This window comes from Drosophila hydei, unplaced genomic scaffold, assembly GCF_003285905.1.
Source record: "Drosophila hydei strain 15085-1641.00,03,60 unplaced genomic scaffold, DhydRS2 tig00008114-arrow-pilon, whole genome shotgun sequence".
Taxonomy (NCBI): Eukaryota; Metazoa; Arthropoda; class Insecta; order Diptera; family Drosophilidae; genus Drosophila; species Drosophila hydei.
Genome location: NW_022045827.1, coordinates 5,405,429 through 5,430,558, shown reverse-complemented (window position 1 = coordinate 5,430,558; position 25,130 = coordinate 5,405,429). Strand labels below are relative to the sequence as shown.

The 25,130-nt window shown below is 40.6% G+C and overlaps 8 protein-coding genes across 9 annotated transcripts; 5 read left to right on the top strand and 3 right to left on the bottom strand.

Annotated features, from left to right (window-relative positions):
- Positions 1 to 182: 182 nt before the first annotated feature.
- On the top strand, positions 183 to 2,121 carry LOC111605568 (probable ATP-dependent RNA helicase DDX47). The gene is made up of 3 exons (XM_023324144.2): positions 183 to 484; positions 546 to 804; positions 1,012 to 2,121. Exons 1-3 carry the CDS (start codon positions 293 to 295, stop codon positions 2,103 to 2,105), a joined length of 1,545 nt encoding a protein of 514 aa, XP_023179912.1. The 5' UTR covers positions 183 to 292; the 3' UTR covers positions 2,106 to 2,121.
- Positions 2,122 to 2,177: 56 nt separating this feature from the next.
- LOC111605569 (trichohyalin) lies at positions 2,178 to 6,263 on the bottom strand. Of its 2 annotated transcripts, none has more exons than XM_023324146.2 (5): positions 5,910 to 6,263; positions 4,861 to 5,850; positions 4,537 to 4,803; positions 2,325 to 4,471; positions 2,178 to 2,256 (listed from the first exon to the last, which is right to left on the bottom strand). In XM_023324146.2, exons 1-4 carry the CDS (start codon positions 6,063 to 6,065, stop codon positions 2,333 to 2,335), a joined length of 3,552 nt encoding a protein of 1,183 aa, XP_023179914.2. In that variant the 5' UTR covers positions 6,066 to 6,263; the 3' UTR covers positions 2,178 to 2,256; positions 2,325 to 2,332. The 2 variants fall into 2 exon arrangements, with proteins under 2 accessions (XP_023179914.2, XP_023179915.2); XM_023324147.2 differs by having other exon boundaries at positions 5,916 to 6,263.
- A 263-nt stretch (positions 6,264 to 6,526) lies between these two features.
- LOC111605531 (lactosylceramide 4-alpha-galactosyltransferase-like) lies at positions 6,527 to 8,103 on the top strand. The gene is made up of 2 exons (XM_023324091.2): positions 6,527 to 7,369; positions 7,429 to 8,103. Exons 1-2 carry the CDS (start codon positions 6,852 to 6,854, stop codon positions 8,000 to 8,002), a joined length of 1,092 nt encoding a protein of 363 aa, XP_023179859.2. The 5' UTR covers positions 6,527 to 6,851; the 3' UTR covers positions 8,003 to 8,103.
- A 293-nt stretch (positions 8,104 to 8,396) lies between these two features.
- LOC111605535 (lactosylceramide 4-alpha-galactosyltransferase-like) lies at positions 8,397 to 9,623 on the top strand. The gene is made up of 3 exons (XM_023324098.2): positions 8,397 to 8,439; positions 8,498 to 8,933; positions 8,992 to 9,623. Exons 2-3 carry the CDS (start codon positions 8,512 to 8,514, stop codon positions 9,572 to 9,574), a joined length of 1,005 nt encoding a protein of 334 aa, XP_023179866.2. The 5' UTR covers positions 8,397 to 8,439; positions 8,498 to 8,511; the 3' UTR covers positions 9,575 to 9,623.
- A 3,529-nt stretch (positions 9,624 to 13,152) lies between these two features.
- Positions 13,153 to 19,407, top strand: LOC111605507. The gene is made up of 5 exons (XM_023324059.2): positions 13,153 to 13,341; positions 14,988 to 17,039; positions 17,102 to 17,394; positions 17,483 to 18,114; positions 18,170 to 19,407. Exons 2-5 carry the CDS (start codon positions 15,057 to 15,059, stop codon positions 18,940 to 18,942), a joined length of 3,681 nt encoding a protein of 1,226 aa, XP_023179827.2. The 5' UTR covers positions 13,153 to 13,341; positions 14,988 to 15,056; the 3' UTR covers positions 18,943 to 19,407.
- Positions 19,408 to 19,453: 46 nt separating this feature from the next.
- On the bottom strand, positions 19,454 to 20,783 carry LOC111605529 (radial spoke head 1 homolog). Its single transcript, XM_023324090.2, has 2 exons — positions 20,645 to 20,783; positions 19,454 to 20,584 (listed from the first exon to the last, which is right to left on the bottom strand). Exons 1-2 carry the CDS (start codon positions 20,717 to 20,719, stop codon positions 19,613 to 19,615), a joined length of 1,047 nt encoding a protein of 348 aa, XP_023179858.1. The 5' UTR covers positions 20,720 to 20,783; the 3' UTR covers positions 19,454 to 19,612.
- LOC111605528 (UDP-N-acetylglucosamine--dolichyl-phosphate N-acetylglucosaminephosphotransferase) lies at positions 20,776 to 25,044 on the bottom strand. Its single transcript, XM_023324089.2, has 5 exons — positions 24,662 to 25,044; positions 24,456 to 24,597; positions 24,177 to 24,390; positions 23,886 to 24,120; positions 20,776 to 21,355 (listed from the first exon to the last, which is right to left on the bottom strand). Exons 1-5 carry the CDS (start codon positions 24,805 to 24,807, stop codon positions 20,860 to 20,862), a joined length of 1,233 nt encoding a protein of 410 aa, XP_023179857.1. The 5' UTR covers positions 24,808 to 25,044; the 3' UTR covers positions 20,776 to 20,859.
- LOC111605527 (beta-1,4-mannosyl-glycoprotein 4-beta-N-acetylglucosaminyltransferase) lies at positions 21,696 to 23,673 on the top strand. The gene has a single exon (XM_023324088.2). The coding sequence runs from the start codon at positions 21,899 to 21,901 to the stop codon at positions 23,366 to 23,368; it is 1,470 nt and encodes a 489-aa protein (XP_023179856.2). The 5' UTR covers positions 21,696 to 21,898; the 3' UTR covers positions 23,369 to 23,673.
- Positions 25,045 to 25,130: the final 86 nt, after the last annotated feature.

The window sequence follows — 25,130 nt, the reverse complement described above, 5'->3', positions numbered from 1 at the left end:
AGATGTAAAACGTTAGCTGTTTATTCATTAAAACTGGATTATTATTGATAAAGACTTTTGAGTATTTGTATTTTTGTTGAGTTGGAAATAAGTTAAAGCGAAAATGTGACCCTGGCATATTACAGATATCGCTACATTTTCATTAAGAGCTGTAGCTACTAAAATAATATTCGATAGATTGTCGATAACTTATACCTTCCACATTTTAACCCGCAGCGTTCTTTTCTTAACGAGCACGTGTGGCGACTGGTAATATCCGCTAGAGCAAGGGTGTATAAAAATATGTAACAATATGTCGGAAACTTCAGAAGATGAGCAAGCGCAGTTAGCGAGCGAAGAAGAGATAAGCGGTGAGGAAGAAATTGAAGAGGACGCAGAAACTGACGCTGACAATGCTGAAGATCAAGACACAAGTGACCCTGATGAATCTGACGAGGAAAAAGAGGCTCCCAAAGACGAACAACCGCTGACCTGGAAAGATCTTGTAAATTTCTTAAAATAAGATAGTAAATCGAACAGTGTTCAATGATTATTGTAATCTGTAGGGGCTTAACGAAACGTTGTGCAAAGCGTGCGATGAGCTGAAATGGAAAGCGCCCTCGAAAATTCAAAAGGAGGCAATACCTGTTGCACTGCAAGGCAAAGATGTCATTGGGCTGGCCGAAACCGGCTCTGGCAAAACGGGGGCATTTGCACTGCCCATTTTACATGCTCTGCTTGAGAATCCACAGCGTTATTTTGCCCTGGTGTTAACCCCCACGCGTGAATTGGCTTTTCAAATAGGCGAACAGTTCGAGGCACTGGGTGAGTTCAGTTATTTATATATGCGTGTTATATATATACAATATGTCCACAATGATGTGAAAACCCTTTTTGATTTTATGTTCTTAAACGAAAATATGAAATTATTATTTCTTTATTCGTCACTACCTCTGAGTAAACGTAGCATCTCTAAGATATGCTATCCCACTATAAGCACTATTATAAAAGGTTTATTTTCTCTCCGTGCAGGCAGTGGCATCGGCATCAAATGTTGTGTGGTGGTCGGTGGCATGGACATGGTAGCACAGGGCTTGCAGCTAGCAAAGAAACCGCACATAATAATTGCTACACCCGGTCGTCTGGTGGATCATCTGGAGAACTTGAAGGGCTTTAATTTAAAGGCTATTAAGTACCTGGTCATGGACGAAGCAGATCGCATACTCAATATGGATTTCGAGGTAGAACTGGACAAGATTCTAAAGGTCTTACCACGTGAGCGTCGCACATTTCTGTTCAGCGCCACGATGACAAAGAAGGTTAAGAAGCTGCAGCGTGCATCACTCAAAGATCCCGTCAAGGTGGAAGTTTCCAACAAGTATCAAACTGTGGATCAGCTGCAACAGTATTACATCTTCATCCCTGTTAAATACAAGGACGTGTATCTCGTACACATTCTTAACGAATTGGCTGGCAACAGCTTCATGATCTTCTGTAGCACTTGCAACAATACAGTAAAGACGGCGTTAATGCTGCGTGCCCTAGGCTTGGCAGCTATACCGTTACATGGCCAGATGTCTCAGAATAAACGTTTGGCTGCCTTGAACAAATTCAAGGCGAAAAATCGGTCCATATTGATATCAACAGACGTCGCTTCGCGTGGTTTGGACATTCCTCACGTCGATGTGGTGGTCAATTTTGACATACCCACGCACAGCAAGGACTATATACATCGTGTAGGCCGCACAGCCCGTGCCGGTCGATCTGGGCAAGCCATTACTATAGTCACTCAGTACGACATTGAGTTGTATCAGCGTATCGAGCAGTTGTTGGGCAAGCAGCTGCCACTCTACAAATGCGAAGAGGATGAGGTAATGGCGCTGCAAGAACGCGTAGCCGAAGCGCAACGTACAGCCAAACTGGAACTCAAAGATCTAGAGGACAGTAAGGGCTATAAGGGCGGCAAAGGCAATAAGCGCACTGCTCCTGGCGATATTGATGACTCCGAGCAGTTTACTGGCGCGCGGAAACGCATGAAACCAATGGGTAAGGGCAAGGGAGGAGCGGGTGGTGCCCGCGGCGGTGGGGCTAAAAAAAACTGGAACCGGGGCAAAAAGAGAAACTAGATTTTAAGTATTTAAGTTCGTTTATAAATCTAATTTAACAATAATAAAAAATAATATACACATTTCGATTGTGTAAGATTAAAAAAAAATTAAACTTCGTTAACTTTGCGCTGCTCAACAGCAAATTAATCGTTATCCAAATCCTGGAGGCCTAAAAAGAAATAGGGAATCGGAGGGTTGTTATAAAATCTGATAGTTATATGATTGTTAAACATTTACCCGTTCTCTTAAAAATCAAACATATGCCTACTCTGATTTGTCGAATTATAGTTTACTTTGTTTGCTTGGGGCAAGTTGACGTAACGTTGCGGCAAATGTTGCTGCTTCAGCTCTGCTAAATGTTGCAATTGTCGCTGTGGTTGCAGGTGCTGACCCAGTCTCTGGTGTGGATGCTGTTGAAGTTGCTCTTGCAGTTGCGGCTTTTGCTGCTGCTCCGCAGTCGGGGCATCTACTGCTGAGCCACACCAATTCTTTAGTATTTTAATAACTGAACTCAAAGTGTCATCATTTCGGTCGATGGGACTGAACAGCACCAGTTCCCAGACTTTTGTAACGAGCACCTGATCATTCTTGGCAACTGCATCGTTAGCCAAGCAGGTCATGAATTCAACGGGTATGGGAAAGCCCTGATTGTAGAAGAGATGCTTCAGACATGGTATATAGTTAAACCAATCAGCCGCCGAAAGAATTCGGAGCAATTGTATGGTCAAGTCGGGATAGGCTTGACCAATATTTGGTCGCCATAGATGCTTCATAAAATGTGCCGCTGCCATTTTTGGCATCAGCTCGTAACGCAACAATAGATAGTAGATTTCCGTGATAAAGGGCGCACTGTACTCCATATATAAGCCACAATCTTCAACCATTTTCATTAAATGCGACATCATACCCCGATTGCCAAAGATTTCAGCGAAAATCATAAAATAGTTGCGGAATAGCATGCCATGACGCAATACCATACTGTAGGTGTCACATAATTTATCCGTCTTCATCTGGTTCAGATGCCGCTGCACTTCCCACGGATTCGCTAGCCTATGATTGCAATTGCTGTCCTGGCACCGGCCATCCAAATAGCGCCAGCATTTAATGCCAAATATAAAATATTTGCACTCGTTTGTATAGATGTTTGGAGTGACGGATTGTGCGCTGCTAGCCGGCTTCTCAGCCAGGCGAAAGGGTGGCGCAAAAATGGGCAGTGTTTTGGCTAGCGGTGCAGGACGCAAGACTGGGTGTTGTAGTGGCAACGGCTGTATATGCTGTCGAGGCGGTTGTTGCCGTTGTTGCAGCGGCGGACGTTGTAATTGCGGTCGAGGCGGCTGTGACAGTTGGTGTAGCGGTGGCTGGCCCAAATGATGTTGTGGCACTGGATTCTTAAGATGCTGTGCCGGGATCGGCTGCAGTTCTGGCGCTGAATGCTTTAGAAGCTGTACTGGGGTTTGCTGCACTTGTTGGGGCTTCACATGCTCTACCGCGGTCTGCTGATGTTGTTGGGGCGCTGCATGGTTAAGATGCTGTGCAGGGGTCTGCTGCAGTTGTTGCGGCTTTGGCTGCTGGTGGTTTTTAACAGTTTGCGGCGATCGCAGATTTGCAGGTGCCTCAGCCTGAATTTGTGTTTCTTGCTGTATCTGCTGCTTGTCTGCCGGACTAATTGGCATTTTGGGTATGCGATAGGGCAGCAATTCACTTGGCCGTATCGTAGATTCTAATTCGGCATCTGACTGCCTGATCTGCACTGGCTGATCCAACGATTTTGTTTCCTCCACCAAAGTATTTTCTGTTTGAAATTGCTCATCGCCATCCCAGGATGTGGCCACTGATATAATATCACCATCATCATCATCATCATAATTGAGCACATTATTCATCAACGCCTCCATCTCCAAGGGCGTTTTATCAACTAGAGTTGATACATTGGGCAAATTATCAAAGAAATCTGATGTGTCAGCTATCTGATGATCAATCTCACTAGGCGTCTTATTATTGAAGATTTGCAAACAACGATCAATTTCCTCAACACCCGATGACAACGCTTCACCTTTGCTATCGTCGACCAATAACTGACTTAGTTCCGTACTTTCACCGATCGGTGCAGCTAGCTGCATGACCTCATTGATGAACTTATCTTCCAGTTCACAATTAGCTTTGGAATATGTGACATATGGTTTGTCGAATTCAAAAGGTTCTGCCCTTAAGGAATGGTCAATTTTCGGAGTTTCTATGTCCTCGCTTAGCTTAAGTTTAGTTATGGAGAGATTTTCAGGCTCAATTGATTGCAAATCTTTGTTGGTCACAGCATCAGGAACCCCAGCACAATCCGGTAAACTGGTCCGTGGCATATCGATTGCTTTTTGTGGCATGTGCGCCATCTGTGGTAACAAAAAAAACATTGATTAGGTGGCAAGAATTCGAGAGTAACGCAAATAAAGATTACAGCTTTTGATTGGCGGGAGGGTCTGGTGTGTCTTATTTTCGTATTCAATTGATGCTGTTCTTGATTTTCGCTTTGTGGTTCTTTATCTGCACATTGGGAACGTGTGCGTATTTTATGTTGCGTTTCTTTTACTAGCTGTTTCTCCAATATTGGCTCTGTCACGCAGCTTGAATCTATACTATCCACTTGTGTGGCTGCTTTATTTGAACATCTTGGCACTGAGGGCTCCGGCTCCTCCAATAATTTTTTCAGCTGACTTCTAGTTTTCTAAAAGGGAAATTATCTTGGCATATTTAACTAATATTTGCATTTTGAATTACGTACCTTGGTATTTGGTTGTGGCCCTCGCTCGTTAAGCTGCTGCTGCTTTGCTTTTTGTTTTACAGTCTTTAAAAATAAAATATCCTCTTCCTGTTCTCGCTGTTGCAGCTTGTGCTTTACAATCTCTTGCTGCTCTGTTTCTTTGCATTCTTCTATTACTTTTTGTTTTCTATTATTCTGCTTGGCTTTTTCTTTTTTTAGCTTTCCTTGTTCAGCTTTCTGTATCCAAATTTCTTCCTCCAGCTTATCCAGAAGTTTCTGTTGAGCCATCTGCTTTTTATTATCTTGCTCCATCTCAATCGTCAATTCATCTTGTTCTTTCTGCGCCTTTTTTTTAGTTTTCTTTACTTGATTTTTCTTTTGAACCTTATGTTTATCAGCTTCTTTTTCCACGTCACATTGCTGCTCCAGTTGAGATTCCTCTTGAGTTTCTAATTGGTTAATCTGTAGCTCGGAATCAAGTTGATCATGCCCAGCCTTATGATTTTTAATTTGAAGATTTTTCTGCATAACAGTTTGCTTTTCTTTTGGCAGATTCCGGTTTTCTTGTGAAACATCCCCGGCACTTGAAGTGCGTTTGTTTTTGACTAATCTTTTGATTGAATATTTTGCACTATCTATTGCTTTATCCTTTGGCAAATTATCCTTATCATATGCCGATACCCTATTCTTCGTTTTCTTATCTGTCAATTTTGAGCTTTTCAAATTGGGGCTAGTCATTGACTGCTCCATAATAATTGTATTTGCATTCGGAGTATGAACGTCAATTTCATCTTTCGTAATTATGTTTCCCTTACGATTCTTTTCATTTTCCGACTTTAATTCATTTGTTTTATGCAGCAATAATATATCATTTGTCGCTAATTTAATACGTTTTCGTAGCACAGCATGTGGTTCCGATTCGTCATAGTTATTAGAGCTGCATTCGAATTTCCGTTTTGTGAATTGGGTTTGCCGATCCATTGGTGCCGTATAATTTATCAGATGATCGATCTATGGGGTAAAAATAAATTCATTTGAATTGCTATATTTAATTAGTTTACTGTACTTTCATTTACATTATCAATGCGTATATACGGATCTGTAGCTGATTGCATGCATTTCCAGAAATCTTCGTAGCTTTCCTGCCACTCTTCTGGCGTATATGTCGCTCTGCCTGTGTGCTGTACTATCTGCGCCCACATCCGTAAAATGTCACGGCGGCGCATTTTGGCCAGCAATATTCGAGTTTAAACGATATGCTATTGGTTATTTAATGTACACTTTAAGTGTTCCACGTGAAAACGTGAATGTCAAAGTGTGCCAGATTTTTTTTAGCGCTCCCGTTTTGACAAGTGCCGTTATTCTGGGGATTGGCAATGATGGTTTGCGAAATGTCGATAGCATTGAATAGTTTGTGATTTATCGTAATCAAAAATACAAGCTTTAATTAACTAATTGTTTTTTTCTATTGTTTAATTTAGGGAATCATGATTTGCATTTGTTTTGATTAACTTATTAAATATAATAATAAAAGGAGCCGATAACGCACTGATCATCAGTTGTACGGCATATTCATTTTATAGTTGTTAGCTATCGTTCACGTATCGAGAGAATTGTCATCTATTGTGACGGCTTCGAATTTCCCCAAATGCAGTCACAATAGATGCCACTGTTTATTAATATCGTATTGTGGCGCGAACAATTCCATTATTTAATATAACTTATTTTGACAACTGAACTCTTACAATAATGTATTTACATAGCCGAATTTTCAGAGCTTCACGAATTGGGTTGCACATCTGGTTCTAGCATTTTTGCAGCGCATCATTTTAGAGCTTCTTCTGGGTCGTGTGCCAACAAAATAGAAAACGGAAGACTCTAAATAAATACAATAGCCCAAAAATGCTGAAGCAGCTGAATAAACTGAATTGAGACGATTCGAAACTAGAAGACTTAGAGATAATCTTGATTATAGTTAGTGAGTCGTTTAAGTTCAATCGGATCGGTTCATCATGTCGCAGAAGGGATCGAAATATTTTTCAATCATGGGACGAGGTCTCGTACCAGTTCTGGCTGCAACTCTAATATTGTTAGTCGTGGTGTCCACAATTCAAGACCTCTCAATTGTTTTAAATGGATCCTACGGCTTACATACATTCAAAGCAAAAATTGTTTCAAATGAGAATGTTATAGAGGATATTCTATTTTCGAGCTCACAACCTCCGCCAGGACGCAGCATTTTCTTTCATGAGACCACCTGCACTCATCCAGATTCACATTTCAATATTATGAATCTGACGGCACGTCAAGCCTGTGCCATAGAATCTGCTGCTCTGAACAATCCCAATCTGCAAGTCTTCACTCTGTTTTCCTGTCCCACTTTCCGACCACTTTTCGGCCGTCAAAAACTTCTCGTCGATGCTATTGAGAGCTATAAGAATGTGAACTTTTGCCATTTAAGTGTTAGGAACTATGCTAAGGGCACTCTTATTGAGGATTGGCTCAGAAAAGGCGATTTGTTTTCCTCTAGGTAAGTTGGTATTGGTTTCCTTTTGGAAAGGAGTTTGGTTGACCTGCTTTTGTACTCAGATTTCCGATGCAACACTTATCTGACTTGCTCCGTCTCATAAGTCTTTATCGGTTTGGGGGCATCTATCTAGACTTGGATGTTGTCGTCCTGCGAAGTTTGGAGAAATTGCCTTTGAACTATGTGGGAGCCTATGATAATATCACTCTGGGCAACGCAGTCATCAGTCTAGCACCCGATGGAATGGGTCATGAGGTTGCTGAACTGTTTTTGCAGCACTACCAAAAATATTTTAATGGTGAGAACTATGTACAAAATGGACCGACCCTCGAAACTACCGTCTTGACACAATTCTGTGGCAACAACCTGGTTAAGGCCATGCAAGACGGTCGCAAGAGCTGCAAAGGATTTAGAATTTTTAATTCGACTGCGTTTTATTCAATTCCTTGGACGCATTTCACTGAGCCTAAATATCTGGAGGAAACTATGGCAAGAACTAAAGATTCGTTTCTCGTACACATATGGAACACGGCATCCAGTGTAGGCCGCGTCGAAGTAGGCTCTAATAGTGCGTATGAAAAGTATGCGGAAAAGCATTGTCCCAGGACCTATGTGGCAGCTGGTGATTATATCTAAGACGTTTCATTTAGCTTTACTATACTCTTTGATGGGTTAACAACAGGCACATATTTGTATACATTAAATGTAGATAATTCAGAAATGAGTAAACGAGTGTCGGCACAGAAGTTTGTACGTTTATAAAGCCACATGCCTAATATGCGGTCGTAAAATAATAATAAACTTAAGATAAAACAAAAACATTGAACTACAAGTGCATTTTAGAGTTTGCTTACACGATCTTACGTCGACCGAGTAGAGCGCAAATGCATCTACATATATACAGCATATGGCACGCGCTATGCAAATTGAAGCAGCTGCATAAACTGAACAGTGTAATTGTGGAATAGATGGGAAAGCTCATAGTAAACTTAGTGGTTAGCCAGTAAATCGCTTAACCACAGTCGGCACGGTACAGCATGATCGCAGCTCTGAAGAAACAGTCGAGCGGCTTTGTAATGAAAGGACGACGTATCATAATACCAGCTCTAGTTGTCATTCTCATATTTCTAGTTGTGGTATCCACAATGCAGGATCTGTTCACAATTTTCCATAATACCTACGATTTAGAGTTATTCCAATCAGAATTCGCTTCAAATCGGAGTGTTATAGAGGATATTTTATACTCGGATTCACAACCTCCGCCAGGACACAGCATTTTTTTTCACGAAACCAGCTGCACTTATCCAAATTCACATTTCCATATCATGAATCTGACGGCACGTCAAGCCTGTGCCATAGAATCTGCTGCTCTGAACAATCCCAATCTGCAAGTCTTCACTCTGTTTTCCTGTCCCACTTACCGTCCACTTTTCGGCCGTCAAAAACTTCTCGTCGATGCCATTGAGAGCTATAAGAATGTGAACTTCCGTCACTTGAGTGTTAGGAACTATGCTAAGGGCACTCCCATTGAGGAATGGGTCAGAAAAGGCGATTTGCTTTCCTCTAGGTAAGTTCCAATTGGTTCCCTTAAGGGAGAAGCTTAGCTGACCTGCTCTAATATTCAGCTATCCGATGCAACACAAATCTGACTTGCTCCGTCTCATAAGTCTTTATCGGTTTGGGGGCATCTATCTAGACTTGGATGTTGTCGTCCTGCGAAGTTTGGAGAAATTGCCTTTGAACTATGTGGGAGCCCATGATAATACCACTCTGGGCAACGCAGTCATCAGTCTAGCACCCGATGGAATGGGTCATGAGGTTGCTGAACTGTTTTTGCAGCGCTATCAAAAACACTTTAATGGTAAATCTTATGTACAAAATGGACCGGCCCTTGTAACTGAAGTCCTGAAAAAATTTTGTGGCAACAGCCTCATCAAGGCCATGCAGGACGGTCGCGAGAGCTGCAAAGGATTTAGAATTTTCAATTCGACTGCGTTTTATTCAATTCCTTGGCCGGAGTGGACACATTTCACTGAGCCTAAATATCTGGAGGAAACTATGGCAAGAACTAAAGATTCGTTTCTCATACACATATGGAACAAGGCATCCAGTGTAGGCCGCGTCGAAGTCGGCTCTAATAGTGCGTATGAAAAGTATGCGGAAAAGCATTGTCCCAGGACCTATGCGGCAGCTGGTGATTATATCTAAGACGTTTCATTTAGCTTTAAGTTACTCGATTTGAAATAGCTCAGTGCTTGAACAGTAAGTAAACATATTTCTTATATTCAGAAAATATAAATCGAAGCTTAACTTTGTCTCCAGTTTGTTGTTTGCTAAGCAACAATACTTGAATTTGGAAGCACTTCGTTGAGTGCGTGTCTATTTTTATTTGTTTTTTTATATTATAATGTTTTATATTGTAACAGATGGCTTGTGTTTAGAGTCAATGATTTCTTCGCTTATTTGTATTTGTTTTTCCAAAGAGTCATCTCTAGATACGACAACGTTGGTCGTGGCAAATGAGGATTATTAAAGTTGGAGACATGGAATTCGCACTGGGCTGGATACACCAGACCCATTATACACTCATCATGAGTCCATTATCTATTTATTATTATGTAGTGTACTTTTATGTAGTCGTTTAAGCTCGGGAGGAAAGTTTGCTTATCAAATATATATGATGAGTTTTCCCAGCTACTCTAGGTCAACTTATTTAGGTAAATGTTTAATTAAATATTAGTATTTTTTTTTCTGAAATTTCTCTTGTGTTTTACATACATGTATTTGGCATCTAGAAATAGAACACAGCAAAATTCTATATATGCTTAAGAAATTCCAGCTGAATAAGCTGACATGAGCCTTGACATTGAATTTTAATATTCGTTGCACAATTAAACGAATTTTTAGTCTCATTTCTACCTTCGCTCAGAGTTGTAATGTTCATAAGTATAAGAAATATGGTAACGCCTTGCCTGATCTGGGGACGACGTCTGTTCTTTGCGGCTCTAATTGCTGGGATCGTTTTCATTTTAATATCCTTCAAGCCGTTTTCTAAAGAGCAAAAGTCTAATCAAATGGAAAATGACAAGTGGAATGCAAGTAAACGAAAAACCCATTACGTAACACCTTTGGAAATGGCAAATCTAACAAAAATATGTACAAAAGCTGATCAAATGGAGATGCTTACGATAACACCCAAATATTCAACACAGCAGAAGAGCCTCAAAGCATTCAGCAACGCGAAAAAAGCTCACAACTTTCAGGAAAATGCGACTGAAATACATAAGAATATTCATTTGAACAGTTCAAACGGTTCATTAGTTTGTAATAATAATTTATCTGTATTCAATGTTACAAGCATGCAGCCGCAAACCCAAAACGTACCCCTAAAGAAAGTGAAAGTGCCTGAAATAATTATGCTTAACCACACAAACTCAACCTTAAGTCACCAAAATTTAACTACAAACGAGCCAAACGTCCCCGGTTCCACTCATAATTTTACTTTAAAGAAGGAAAGCCCGGCTAAAATAAAGAAGGAAGTTGTATCATCTAATTCCACGCTCTTAATAAAAACTGAAAGTCCAGCAAACGTTTCCAATACGATAAGCTTAAAGAATCTTAAAGCACAATTTCCAAACTCAAACTCAAAATCGTCTGCTAAGCATATCGTCTCTAAGCCAAGTCATCGCAATTTAACCACAAATGAGAAGAACCTTAATGAGTCCAAAATTATGAACATCAAGTCTTTAAAGCTACAGCCTCAAAATGTAACGTTCAGAGAAGATCAAATATTTAAAGATACCTCTCAAGTCGACAAAGATCAGAAAATTCCTGAATCTTCAGTAGAACATCACAATTTAACACAAAGAATTGAAAATGTCCTTAAGAATATTTCATCACTGAGCTCTTCTCCCAAAGATCGCAACCAAAGCCTGTCCAGCTCAGATATCACCAATTCACCTGCCCAAAACGTAACGCCAACTATGGATAAGCCATTGTCCAGCTTCCAAGGCAATATGTCTCTTAATAAAACTCAGCAAAATGCCACCTTAAGCGGAGAGAAAGTTCCTGAATTCAAAAATATCACTGCAGATATGAAATTTCAAAATGTTTTTCAGAATGTTTCATCAGCGAACCTCAGATATAATACAACAAATTTGGAAGCGTCTAACACTGCTCACATCCTAATCGAGGACATTTTGTTGAGCAGCTCAAAACCAACGCCCGGAAAGACCATTTTCTTTGCAGAGACAAGTCATTTTTTAGACTTGACGTATAATATTCACGAAATGAGGGCACGTCATGCTTGTGCCATTGAGGCGGCTGCCTTGCATAATCCAAATTTTAGGGTTTTCTTACTGTTTGCCTGTCGCACATATCTAGAGGAACCGGTGCCTATTATTGACGCTTTACTGAGCTACAAAAATATCAAATTTCGAGAGTTAAATATCGAGACTTACATCCTGGATACGCCCATTACGGACTGGCTCAAATTGGATGATCTATATCGCTCAAGGTTTGATCAAATTATATAAAACACATAGCTATATCTATATCTATATTTATATTCCACTTAGCTTTTTGATGCATCATATATCCGAACTACTTCGTCTGATAACTCTCTACCGCTATGGAGGCATCTTTTTGGACTTGGATGTGTTGCTGTTGAGCACTTTGGAGGATTTGCACCTCAACTATGCGGGCGCCATGACAAATCAGAGCATTAGCAATAGTGTCTTGAGTCTGGAGCCCAATGGTTTTGGCCATCAGATTGCCGAGTGGTGTTTGCTGGACTTTCGCAAGCATTTAATTAAAGATTCATTTGGCTCAAATGGACATAGGTTTTTGCTGCGTGTCCTGCAAGAGGTGTGTGGCACAAAAAATGTTACGCTCATGATTGAAGATCCAAAACGTTGTAACGGCTTTAGAGTGTTCAATGTGAGCGCGTTTTACGAGGTGCCACTGAAGCAATCGGAATTGTTTATCAACCCAAAGCGCGCAAATGAAATGTTGACACGCATTAAGCACTCACGTCTAATTCATATATGGAATCGATTATCCGCGAAATGGCCATTAAAGATAGACTCAAAGGCAGCTTATATGCAGTTGGCAGTGAAACATTGCCCTAAAGTATTTGCGGCAGCGGGAGATTTATTCTCCTAGTTCTAGATATTTTATAGATCTGCAATGGTCTCGGCCATATAGATTTACTTAGTTGTTTTGCTTAAATACAAATTCGTAAATAGGTGAAGTAAATAATAAAGCCTACTTACATTTGCTTTGTTTGTTGATACAGCTAAACAAGCATTTATTTATGCATTTATATTTGCATAGATGGCAATGCCAAATTAAAATTAATTTGCAAATATATTTTGTATTCGTTTATTCGTTTAATCTAGAATAGTATTTTACTTAAAATAAAATATAATAATAAAAAAACAAAACGAAATCGCTATGAATTTTATAAGTAACCTTTATATTTTGAATCAGATTTAATTGGCGCAACAATTTGAATTGAAGTGTACTTACCTATCGATAACAATATTTTCGTAAGCAAGATGCGAAACGAATATAAAAATACTTGCAAAAACAGAAATACAGTGACTTAAATCTTTATTACGTTTTATCGATTACAAAGCAGGGTTGGAGTATCACTATAATCACTATATTGAGTATAACAGCATGTTAACAGCTAAAAGCGAAATACCATAATAATATATAGCAAAACTATATACATAAATAGGATAAATTAAAACTCTCTTATAAAAAGTAAACGATGTAAAAATTTAATTAATATAACATTAAAAGGCTTTTAACTTTTGCATAAAATAACAGAAGCATAATAGAATTGAATAACATAAATTTGTTCCATTAACATCAGCAATACACAGTTAAATCCTCTTTGACCGAGTGTCAATTGCTGCGTCGGAACTATTGGGGATACAACTTTTTTTTTAAAAATGCGTTAAGCAACAGTGAGTGATTTTAATAATGTGTAATATATAGATGACTGTAAATGTACTGGTGGCACTGTTGTAACTGTAATTAAATCTATTGACACATCAATATTTATAAATTTTTCAACATATGTGTGTTATGCTTGTGTGCGTTGGAGTAACTGCAAAAACGGTTGATTTGGCCACAAAAGGGTGAAAAAAAAACAAAACGAAGCACATATTCATGCGTGAATATATATATATATATATATGTATGTAGATACTGAGCTACACTCTTCAACTCCAGCTGCTGTAGTTTTGTACAGCTGGGTCGATACAATACTAGAAAAAAAAACAACAAAAAGTATAATGTAATCAAAAGGAGAAACGGACCCTTAATACGCCATGGAAATATGAAAACCCCAAGCTTAATTTTGTGAATGGCTTTTCTATTTCACTTGGCGTCACTAACGTGTCTCGTTTCACCTTGGTGTGCGTGTCAATACAAACACATTTCTTATTTGTACACTTTGCTCATTAGCGGCTTTTCGGACGTCATTTATATACATAAACCCACACACACACACACAAACTAGCAAAATGAAGCATCTCTTGATATTATTAAAGTGCATGTGTATTTGTTTGCACATAACGGGTCATATAAATATATACATATAAGTTATCTCTTCAACGGTTGTTTATTGCACTTTTCGAGCTCATTTTACATACGTGCATACATACATACATGCACATAAACAGGCGTATGAATTTTCTCGATTCTTTATTATATAACTTCGTCTCAGACGCAAGTCTACTAGCTATAGAATAAATGTAACCTCTTAATGAAGATTTATATGTATATGTATGTATGTACATATGTTTTGATGAATGCCACTTAAAAAGGTACTTGGTACACTTGCTAGGTACATGTGTAGTATGTATATGTGCTGCGTGTTGATAAGTATTATTTGCACAGTCTAAACGTTTGATCTGAACGATTTCTTTCGATGGCCTTAAAAATTTAACAATTAAAAAAGCGAGTTTTTTAACTGCCTTACGTGCAATGAAAGCGTCATAGCCACGTCCGTATAAACTGTATGTTTATGTTTTTGCTTGCGCTAATTTAATTATTATCTTTTATTTGCGACTTTTTTTTTAGTTACTCTTTTCTATACACCATATGTACATTAAAAATGGTTATGATAATGAGATGATTGTGCTTGCCACGAGTGTCATATTTTAATGCATATACAAAAGTTTATTTTTAAATATTTTCTTATATTTAAAATTTGTATTGATTAATTTAAAAATAATCTACCCATTGAAAAAGTGTTAAAAAGCGCAATAAACATTTATTGTTTTTTTTTTTTTTTTTTTTGTCGGGGAGATAAGAATTTTTGATTAAACTAGTCTAAACAGTGATTATTTCTAGACAGTTTTAATTTCTGTGTAAACAATAAGGTTTTATAGCCTAGATAACTTGTAGTGCATACTTTAACTTTCTGCAGTGCAAAGTAAAATATTTCTTTCTTTCTGACTTTGTTGTAAGACCAGAAAAATATTGCACAAATGTTGTAATCCATTCGAAAGGCCTTCACGGTAATCACATGGTTTGTTAAATATACTAATTTTAATTGTAGTCATTAATAGTGTTCAAATTAAGATATATGTTTTTGTATCCGTAGGTGTACTATGCGATCGAACAATGAGACACATATAATGCCATATAAGTTTTTGAGATTGTACACGGAAAAATGGAAACAATATCCAAGATCTCCTTGATATTGGCTGCGTTGTTTGTTTACAATGCGGTCGCCGCTGCCACCGCTGCAGCCGATGCGCCAAATAAACATAGTTGCATCACAGCTTACAGTTCGAGGAACGCCACGTTGCAGTCACCGGGAAGAGCTATAAAGGGAGCGGAATTGGTACCGATACGCACGTGGCAGGAGCATGAATTCTCGCTGTTGGGTTACAAGTTCCATTTGCCGTTTGTGGGCCATGCTGTGGACTCGGATGTGGACGATGGCTATAGTCTCGATGATGCCTGGCTATTGGATAGTAGCGCACAGCCATTGTATATCAGACAGGAGGACCAAGAGCTGGACAGTTCTGAGGAAGGTGATCCCGCCAACAGCATCGTTAAGCTGCGCTGTCAAAATGTCAGCGTAACAGAGATCAATGCCCAGCTGCAGCTCAATAGCCATATGAACTATGAGCAGATAGCGCTGATGAATGTGCCGGACAACTCTGGCGAAGCAACACTAAAGTTGCAACAATACGAAAGTATACAGAAATTTAAATGGATATTGAGTTCACTCCAAGATAAGACACTACAACGACTCTTCGAGCAGCAGGTGCAACGTTTCGAGTCTGTTGAATTATTGGACTTTAGTGAGAATTTGTTAAGCTGTATCCATTGGGCGCAGCCACAGGCGATGCGACGCCTTAAAGTACTTAAGCTGAGTGGCAATCGCTTGGCCGCCAACTGCAGCCTGAGTGAATTGCAGCATATGAATCATCTGTTGGAGCTGCACTTGGATCGCAATGAGCTGCACGCGCTACCCGTGCAGTTCGTGCAGCAACTAAGCGAGCTCCGACTGGTGAATCTGAGCGATAATCATCTGATCGAGCTGCCGCGTAACACATTTCAGGGTGCATTGCAGCTGGAGTTGCTGCACCTCTCAGGCAATCAGTTGACCGTTTTGCCGTTCCAGCTCTTCCAGACGGCACGTGAACTGCGCCTTTTGGATCTAAGCGATAATCGCCTGCTCTCATTCCCAGACAACTTCTTTGCACTCAATAATCAATTGCGCCAGCTTCTGCTGCAACGCAACCAGCTTAAGTCCATAGGCAAGCATAGCCTATATAATCTCCGCGAGCTGCGTCACCTGGATGTATCACAGAATGAGCTGGGAAGCATCGATCGAAAGGCATTCGAGTCGTTGGAACATCTTATGACTCTCAATATATCTGGCAATAAACTAACAGTGCTGTCATCAATTGTATTCCAGCCACTCGGCTCATTGCAGCAATTGGATTTGAGTCGGAATCAATTCAAGCAATTACCCGACGGCCTTTTTCAGGCGCAGCGCAAATTAGTGCTGCTGCGCATCGATGAAACGCCGCTCGAACAGCTGCCCAATTGGATTTCCCGCGACGAAGATTATGTAGATGGGCAAATACTGCAACGCCTGCGCTATCTATCCATGCAACAAAATCTGCAGCTCACTCAGCTACCCACCACGCTGTTTGCGAACGTGCGCAATCTGCGCGAGCTGTTGCTGGCCGATAATAGTCTTACAAAGTTGCCCTCACAGATCGCCAGTCTGTCGCGTCTGCAGCGGCTGAGTGTGCGTGGTAATCGTCTGGGATCTCTGCCCGAGGGGCTCAAAGAGCTAAACCAGTTGCACTATTTGAACATCTTGGGCAATGAATATCAATGTGACTGCAGCATGTACTGGCTGTCCGGCTGGTTAACAAATGCGACGACCTCTTTGCGACGGGCAACTCCAAGTGCCGGTCGTGGATTGGACTCGTATGAGCATATTGATAACCAGATCGATGCACTCAAGTGCCAATACGGTTATCCCGGGGACATGCTGCGCGTGTTAAGCAATCTCAATTGTAGTGTACCAGTAGTGGTGCAATCTTCAGCGCCCAAGATGTACAGGCTGCATGCCACAGCCAAGCTAGAGTGCATGGTTTACGGCAGTCCCACTCCAGATATTATTTGGGTAACATACTGGTACTTGTGTAATTAAAATATCTCAATATCTAATTGGTTTGCTGTTTGCAGGTGACGCCACGTCACAAGATTCTACGGCATCATGCCGATCCCGACAAGCGACCTACCATCATCAACAGCGATAAAGAGCATCAGCCGAGTAAATTTGAGCTGTTTGCTCTGACGGATGACAGCAACACCAAATCGCTGCACATCAACATCAGCCGACAGAAGACAATTGTGGGTCAGCGCGTGGTACTCATTGAGAATGGTTCGCTGCTCGTTCACAATATATCACGTGGCGACAGCGGCCTATACACATGCTATGCCTTTAATGTGATGGGCAATTCATCGGCGGGCATAAGGTAGTATGATATATATGTATACAATATGTACCCAATCATCATATCCGATTACTCAATTGTATTCTGATTGTATTGTTTATCTTCACAGGCTGTACATCGATCCAATTGTATTTTATCGTGTAAAAATCGAAAGCCTTCTAGCTGGTACCTTGCTTGCCACTGCATTTTTGTTGCTTACACTTTTGGTTCAAGGATTGCGCAGCTGCCTGGACAGATGCGGGATCTGTGAGCGTATGAGCTGCTGTGCAAATCGCAACAAAAGGTCGCCAAGGTCACGGCAAATTTACGCCATGCTGGATAGCATTGAGAGCTACAAAAGTCAGCAGCTGGAGCGTTTACGCGAAAATTATGCACAGCAAGTGCATCGCATACGGGAGAATTGCGCACAACAAGTTGAGTGGATACAGAGCAGCTATACAACGCAAGCCAAGCACGTCAAGGAGTTTCGTGACATGGGATCCAATCATTTGACCGCACTAAGAGATCAATATTACGATCAAGTGAAAAAGGTGCGCGACTATTCTACTGGCCAATTGAGTTGGGTGCGCGAGAACTATGTCTTCCAGCGCAATAAGATCCGTAAATTTAGTGCGCATCAGGTATTGCGACTACGTGAGGGCTACAAGTACCAGCAGCAGTCATTAAACAAAGTGCTGGAAAACTTGCCCAGCTTTTACTTTGAGAATTGTCGTGGACGCTGCGAGGAAGACATTGTCGAGGGTAAGAATATATATATATACATAGAAAATGTAATTAATACTATGTAATTTCGCAGACATAGACTGTTATTTCAAGAACCAAATGGAGAAGGAGTTGCACATACAGAAAATCAAATCACGCCTAATGGCGGCTAACAATTCGGCTAGCAAGGCTTCCGTATACTACACGCCACCAGATGACGATATATTCCAGAGCTCCGATCTGCATCTGCAAAACACACCAATACACATTAACTATATTGACGAGAATTTGGATCATCAGAAGCTTGATTTGCACGACTTCAAGATTGATCCACAACTGTTGCTCTTTAGCAAATCACAATTAAATGTTTATCCAGAGGGCGCAAGCAGCAGTCAGGCAGCTGCTATGGCTTTTGCTTTAGCTGCTTGCAGCATAGAGGATAACAATCAGAATGCGCAGCTAATGGATGAGAATAATATCAGTAATGTGGAGATGGGTGAACTGAAGGATGCGAATGACGTTAAAAATTCCAAATCGTGTCCTGCTATTTATAAGGTATCTAAACAGCGAGATGGTAGCACGCTGCACGAGCTACTCACCACAGACGGAGAGCCACATCAGATGGTTCATCTGAATCCAGTCGATGAGTCGACATTGACAACGTTGCACCTGCCCAAGGAGCAGCTTAACATCGTTGCGGAGGCATGTGACGAAGCCGTACTATCTCAAAATCATCAGATGAACACAGAACAAGAGAAGGATTCCAAAGCGACAGGCTCGACAGACGAATGCGAATCCAACAGCAGCTCTGATAACTGCTGTCCATCATCCTATCAGTCGGCAATTGCTAAGCCTGCTAACACTTAGAGATTTTATTAATTTTAAAATACATAATTTAAAAACAAAATGAAACGGACCCTATAAGCACATACAACTGAAGTTAATGTTTCAAATGTGTTTAATGAAAAAGGAATCAAACAATAATTGCGTGTAGTGTTAATTAGTGCAACTTAATGAATTCAAATGCTGAATAAAAGATGAAGTGTAAAAAAAAAAACAAAAATTAAAAAATAAACAAGTCATACGATTTAAATGGTAGTCAAAAATTAAAAAAATTATATATATATAATGCTCGTGTCGAAGGTATCATCAATAATGTCAATAATACTTGGAAAGCCCCCATTTGTGATTTCATCAATAACATATGAAGCGATTTATTTATAGAGAGCGCATTAAATCTACTTAAATATATGCAGACGTATTTTTAAACAAGATGAAAAACAAATTTTATTCAAATTCTGAAAAGGTAAATAAAGCAACCAAAAAATTATACACAAATATATTTATGACTATTATTATTATAATTTTAACTATTGGATTTGCACCATTTAAACACGCTGTATACCATTACCCTACCTAATATTATAGTACATAGTATTATAGTTCACAAAGAAATTGTGTGGGATATATAATGCCAAACGTTTTGTTGACATGGATTTTAAAGCTGAACAAACAAATGTATGGACATAGTTTCACACTATGGTTCGGGACAATTGGGCTGTTTGAGCACCTCGATGGCACAAGGATTGGCATCGATCTTGCATGGTTCGGATTCCGAATCAAATTCACTGAGCTCAAAGTCGCATTCGCATGGGAAACACTCCATTTCGACCTCCTCGCCTTCGTCTTCGCCTTCCTCGCCCTCGCCATAGAAGCTGAACTTCTCCTGGCTGAGCATGCTCCCCTCTGTGGTTACCGAGCATACCGAAAGCTCAGAATCTGAGATGGGCAATGGTACTGGCTCTTGCGGCAGTAGGGAATAGTCATAGACAGCGATTTCCTGGGCAAACCACAATGTAGCATTAGGCTCCGTTTTGTTATCCTCTTCATTTCCCATTTCGTCATCCAAGTTGATTTCGTCCTCCTCTAAATTTCCGGAGGCTCGAGCCTCTTTAAATCTATAATCGCTTGGCAAGAAATAGCCAAGCAGCATATAACGATTATCAAAGCTGAATACAGCTGGCCCATTGGGATAAAGATCGTCCCAGAGTCCGTGTAGAATGGTGCACTTGTCATCGTTGCCAATGTACAGCTCAAAGGGTCCCATGCGCAAGTTGCTGTTCCAAGTGGACTTAAGGCGAACCGTCATGCAGCAGTTGTCCTTCTCGGCCTTAAAGGTATAGATGCCGACACCATGACGCTGACCCTTATACCAATCGCCCGAGTAGGTATCCCCATTGGCATAATTATAGCGACCCTTGCCGTGCTTCAGGTTCTTGCGCCAGTTGCCTTCGTAGACGGAACCATCTGGATAAATGAATATGCCGCGGCCAGAGCGAGTGCCACATCGATACTGGCCATAATAACGAGCGCCATTCTTAAAGACATATAGCCCTATGCCGTGGCGCCTTCCCTTGCGATAATTGCCATCATACTGATCGCCATTTGGCAGAATAGCCCAGCCACGTCCGTGACGCTGTCCAGATGCATTGCGTCCTCCAATGTATTTCTACAGATAGATGAAATAAAAACGAAAATAAACCGGAGATATGAAACCCAGTTGACCTACGCCGATATTTGGACCCTCATCCTCCTCATCTGGAAAGGAAAGATCCGATTCATCAGACCCCTCTGAAATGCTCATAATATAATTTTATTTTGTCTATTACTTCGTTGGGTTTGTAATAAATATTTCGTACTTAAATTAGTTTTGGGAACTGTGTTTTATATTTACATAAACTATGTTAAATATATTTATATAGACATAACCGAATCGAACGCTTACTATGTTTCCACTGTGTAGAAGTAGTTGGCAAGCGGGTAACGTATGAAAAGGGCCACCAAGGTGCACATCAACTGGAAGGACATCAGCATTTGAGTAGCAATACGTTCATGCACCGGTCCAAAGATGACCAGCACAAAGTTGATGAGTGTAAAATTGTTGGTAATAACGCGTCCATCGGGCAGCTCCTGCCAGCTGATCAGACGGAAGGTGCGCAGCACTTTGACCATTAGGCGACCCAGGCTGCCCAGTTCGTTGATGCGAAATTCCGTTGTGCTGATGTGCAACAAATCCGTTTTGGCATCATATTTGGGCAATCGATGCCTCGGGCAGGGCACAAAGTGAAACAATTGCGGGGTCGAGTACAGAAAATTGAGTATTTGCGGTATGAAGAAGAGCAAAAGCGTTTTGCTAAAATGCCCCAGAATGCCAACAACGGCAAACGACATGCCGGCAAAATAACAATACGTATCGCCCACAAACACCTGAGATGGATATCTGCAAATAAAAATTAAAACATTTGAATGTATAGAATATTTACAAGGCAAGGTCACACTGGACAAATAAGAAAATCATCATTATGAATAGGTACAAAAGTACCAACTTTGGTACAGATGAACAAAAATGAGTGTAAATATTTAGTAAGAGAAGGTTGTACCTATCGCATGGTAATAACGAGTGTTAGTGACGTCACAATATAAAAAAGTATGTTCGCGATAAATTAGCAATAATTTATAAATTAAAATGCAAAAATAAAAGATCATTAAAAATTAAAATCGGATTATGTTAATTTGCATGCCACTTTAAAATTAAATCTTAAATATTTGTAGACATTTCGTGTCCAATATTGAACAGCTGATAGACGCAGGCGTTATAAAAAAAGGAACAAGGCATGCGACAGCTGTGCGGGTGGGCAGAAATATGTGAAAAGTGGGTGTGTTAGCTGAGTAAAAACGCAAGAAAAAATAAAAAAAACGCACAAGTCGCAAGCAAAAATAAGAATAAATAAGCATGAATTGCGTGTAGTAACAATAACACACCATGGCCAGGCACACGGCTCAGACTTTAACAGCCGGCGGCCGTCTGGCGAATACCAAAAAGCTCGTCTTGTGGTCTGTGGTGCTGGTGCAGGTGTGTTTCATTGCCTGTATTTGGCTGCTGCAGAACAATCACAATCAACTCCAACTGCAATCCGGTAACAACAACAACGGATTGGAACTAGAGGTGGGGCGTGTGCACTTCGTTCAGCAGACTAAGAATGCCAAGAAGTCACTAGCGTCTACCCATTGCCAGCGAGGTGAAAACATTAATCGATATCAACAAGATTTCTATCAAATGAAAATCGATCAACTGAATCGCTCTGCAGACTACGCTATGCCGGCTTACATGGATATGGAGTTGACTCCAACTCTTTGGTGCTATAGTGAGGGCACGCTAAACGAATCCCGACAGGGACGCAACAGCGTAGACTATCTGCTGGCACAGCCACAGTGCATGTGTGCCAGCGGCTGGCATGGACGTGACTGTGGACAGCCGGAGATTATATGGCGAGCACTGATGACGCACAGTCGGGCCAGCAAGCGGGGTGGCAACGAAGCGCCATTGAAGCTGCACGAGGCGAGCAGCACGTCATTAAAACGCCTTTACTATATACTTAATTTAGGTGCCTGGGAGCACATTAATATGGAGTTGCTGGAACTGCAGCTGCGCACACTCATCAAGGTTGTGGATATATTTCTCATATACTACTATGTCAGGGACAGCAAGGAGAGACTGAAACGGCGCACGCTCGAGCGCCAATTGGACGCGATGCCCATTCCCAGCTATCTGCTTTATCAGTGCGAAGGTGTACAGAGTCATGGGAACTGTAGCGGGGCGGCTGCCTACAGCTACTTTCGCCACCAGCTCTGGGCACGATGCGGTGTGCAAATGCAGCCCACAGATTTGCTGTTGTATGGCAATGGAGAAACTGTTTATGCGCCGGCGGCCTTGAAATATCTTAAATATTTTGCAGCTGATGTGCTGCCATTGCGCTTCAGGCTAAAGCACAACGTCTACGGCTTCTACTGGCAATATCCGCAGCTAACACGCTTGGATGGGGTCATTAGTTCCATAGTGCATGTTCACAGCGCTCAAATGGACCCGCAAAGGCTGGAGCGACAAGCTACCTATACGCTGGGCGATCTCAATCACTTTGGCGGCTGGAGCTGTGAGCTGTGCATGCCGCCGGAGCAGATTGTTCAGATGCTAACAGCCAACCAAACTGGGAATAGCCCAAATATACGAATGCCCAACGAAACGAGAAGTTCACGCATTGACGCCGACTACGTACAGCAACTAATGGGCGCTGGCATCCATCTGGATGGACGCACCATGTTGCGATTGCGGCAACAGAGTGAGAAATATTATGCGCCAGAAACGGCGCTGCTTTATAGCAGTCAATTTGGACAATTGCTAGTCAATTTGTATGATACGAATGCACTGGACGATGTGCAGGAGGATGAAGACTAAGACTAAGAAACATCCATAATCCTACTCGGCTATATATATTAATATGTATATATGCCTGCTTTCCCATACATCAATCGAACTTATATGATTTTTTTCTTCATATCAAACATATCGCCATCATTATAGATATATGCACATCATGCTCTAATTTTTCATTAAAAACAATTCAAAATTTAGTATCTCAGCAGGCAGACAGCGCCGACAGACAGACAGATCTGTGATAAGAAACTAAACTAGAAAAGAATTTAAAAATGATTCTCAAATTTCATGGAATTTGCCGTTGTGAGTTAAGTTAAAAATATGTAATTTAAGTATGCAGGTTCATGATATGAATCATTTCGTTTGTTTATAAATATATATATTAATAAATGTTATAAACAATTTAATTTCAGCTAATTTATGAAATAAATCAAATTTGAATAAATATTTTTTTTATCATTTTTCTAGTTATCATAATCTTCCCTTAATTGTCTAAAATTATCATTTAATAATGTCTTTCATCCAGTTTTTCACTTACCTATTAAATTTCCATAAAGCCAAGGAGGTAGCAAAAAATGGTATCATAAAGTAGAGTGAAAATTGATGTGATTCCACCTGATGGCCCAGGCTGAGTTCGATTAGATTAAATGCCAATACGGAGCCGGCAATGATTATGGACTGACCCACCTCCAGGCCATTGATGCCTGCGAGTATATTAATGGCATTCGTGCAGAATACAGCCAGACTGCCCATGAATATGTAATACAAGATGCCTATAATATAATAATATGTTAATATGCCAAAAGTATGTACTTAATCAAATCGTTACCAATATTAACTGATGTGCCAAAGAGTCCGCGTGCAAAGTTGGGCATCATGACCGTCGTTGAATTATAGTTCACAAAGTAGACCATCAACAGGGGCAACGTCGCTATGGTGGGAAGCAGAAGCTTATGCCGCCAGCGTAGGTCGAGAACATCGTCGGCAAAGCCAAGAAATATCATACAGCATATTGATAACAAAGCGGCAATTAGTTCCACAAACTGTTCCAAGAGATAACAATATAATAATTTGTTTGCCCTTGTAGAATTGACTCATCGTAAATCACCTTATCGTGGGGAAACGTGGCCGGCTTACCGCCAGTTACTGCATCCGTTGCGGCATCCTTATCAAATGCAAATGGTATGGGTATAAAGAGAAACATTGAGATCAAGAAAACGCAGCCAATAATTACACCATAGGACTCGGGACTGGAACAAAAACAAACAGAGCTATACGTTAGAATGTATGAACAGATCTATCATCATGACTTACACCTGAGGCTTGTCCTTTTTGCACAGATCTCGGCCGCACAAATTTGCCTTCATGAACATTTCTCGGAGACGGGGTATCATGCGTACCGTCATGAGGTACGCTCCCACAGATATGGAACTAATGATTGCAATTGCTGTCGTGGACATGTCGAATGCTGCAGTTGCGCTAATTAGATTATAGTTGCACACAAATTAATTACACAGACGTATGCTGCACAAACTTAATGTTTGTGTTTGAATGTGCACAGTTAATGTATATTCATGAATGCACGAAAATGCGAAAGGTTATCACTTAGAAAATCATTATGAGGAAAATGGACTGTAATGTTGGGCCCAGCTGAAATGTACACGCAATATTATGACTACAGATAATAACAAACACAGCTGTTCTATTGCTTCCAAGCGGGCCAGCAAATAGTAATCGCTCTATTTAAAAACGCTATCGATTGGAAGTCTTAATACTCAAAAAT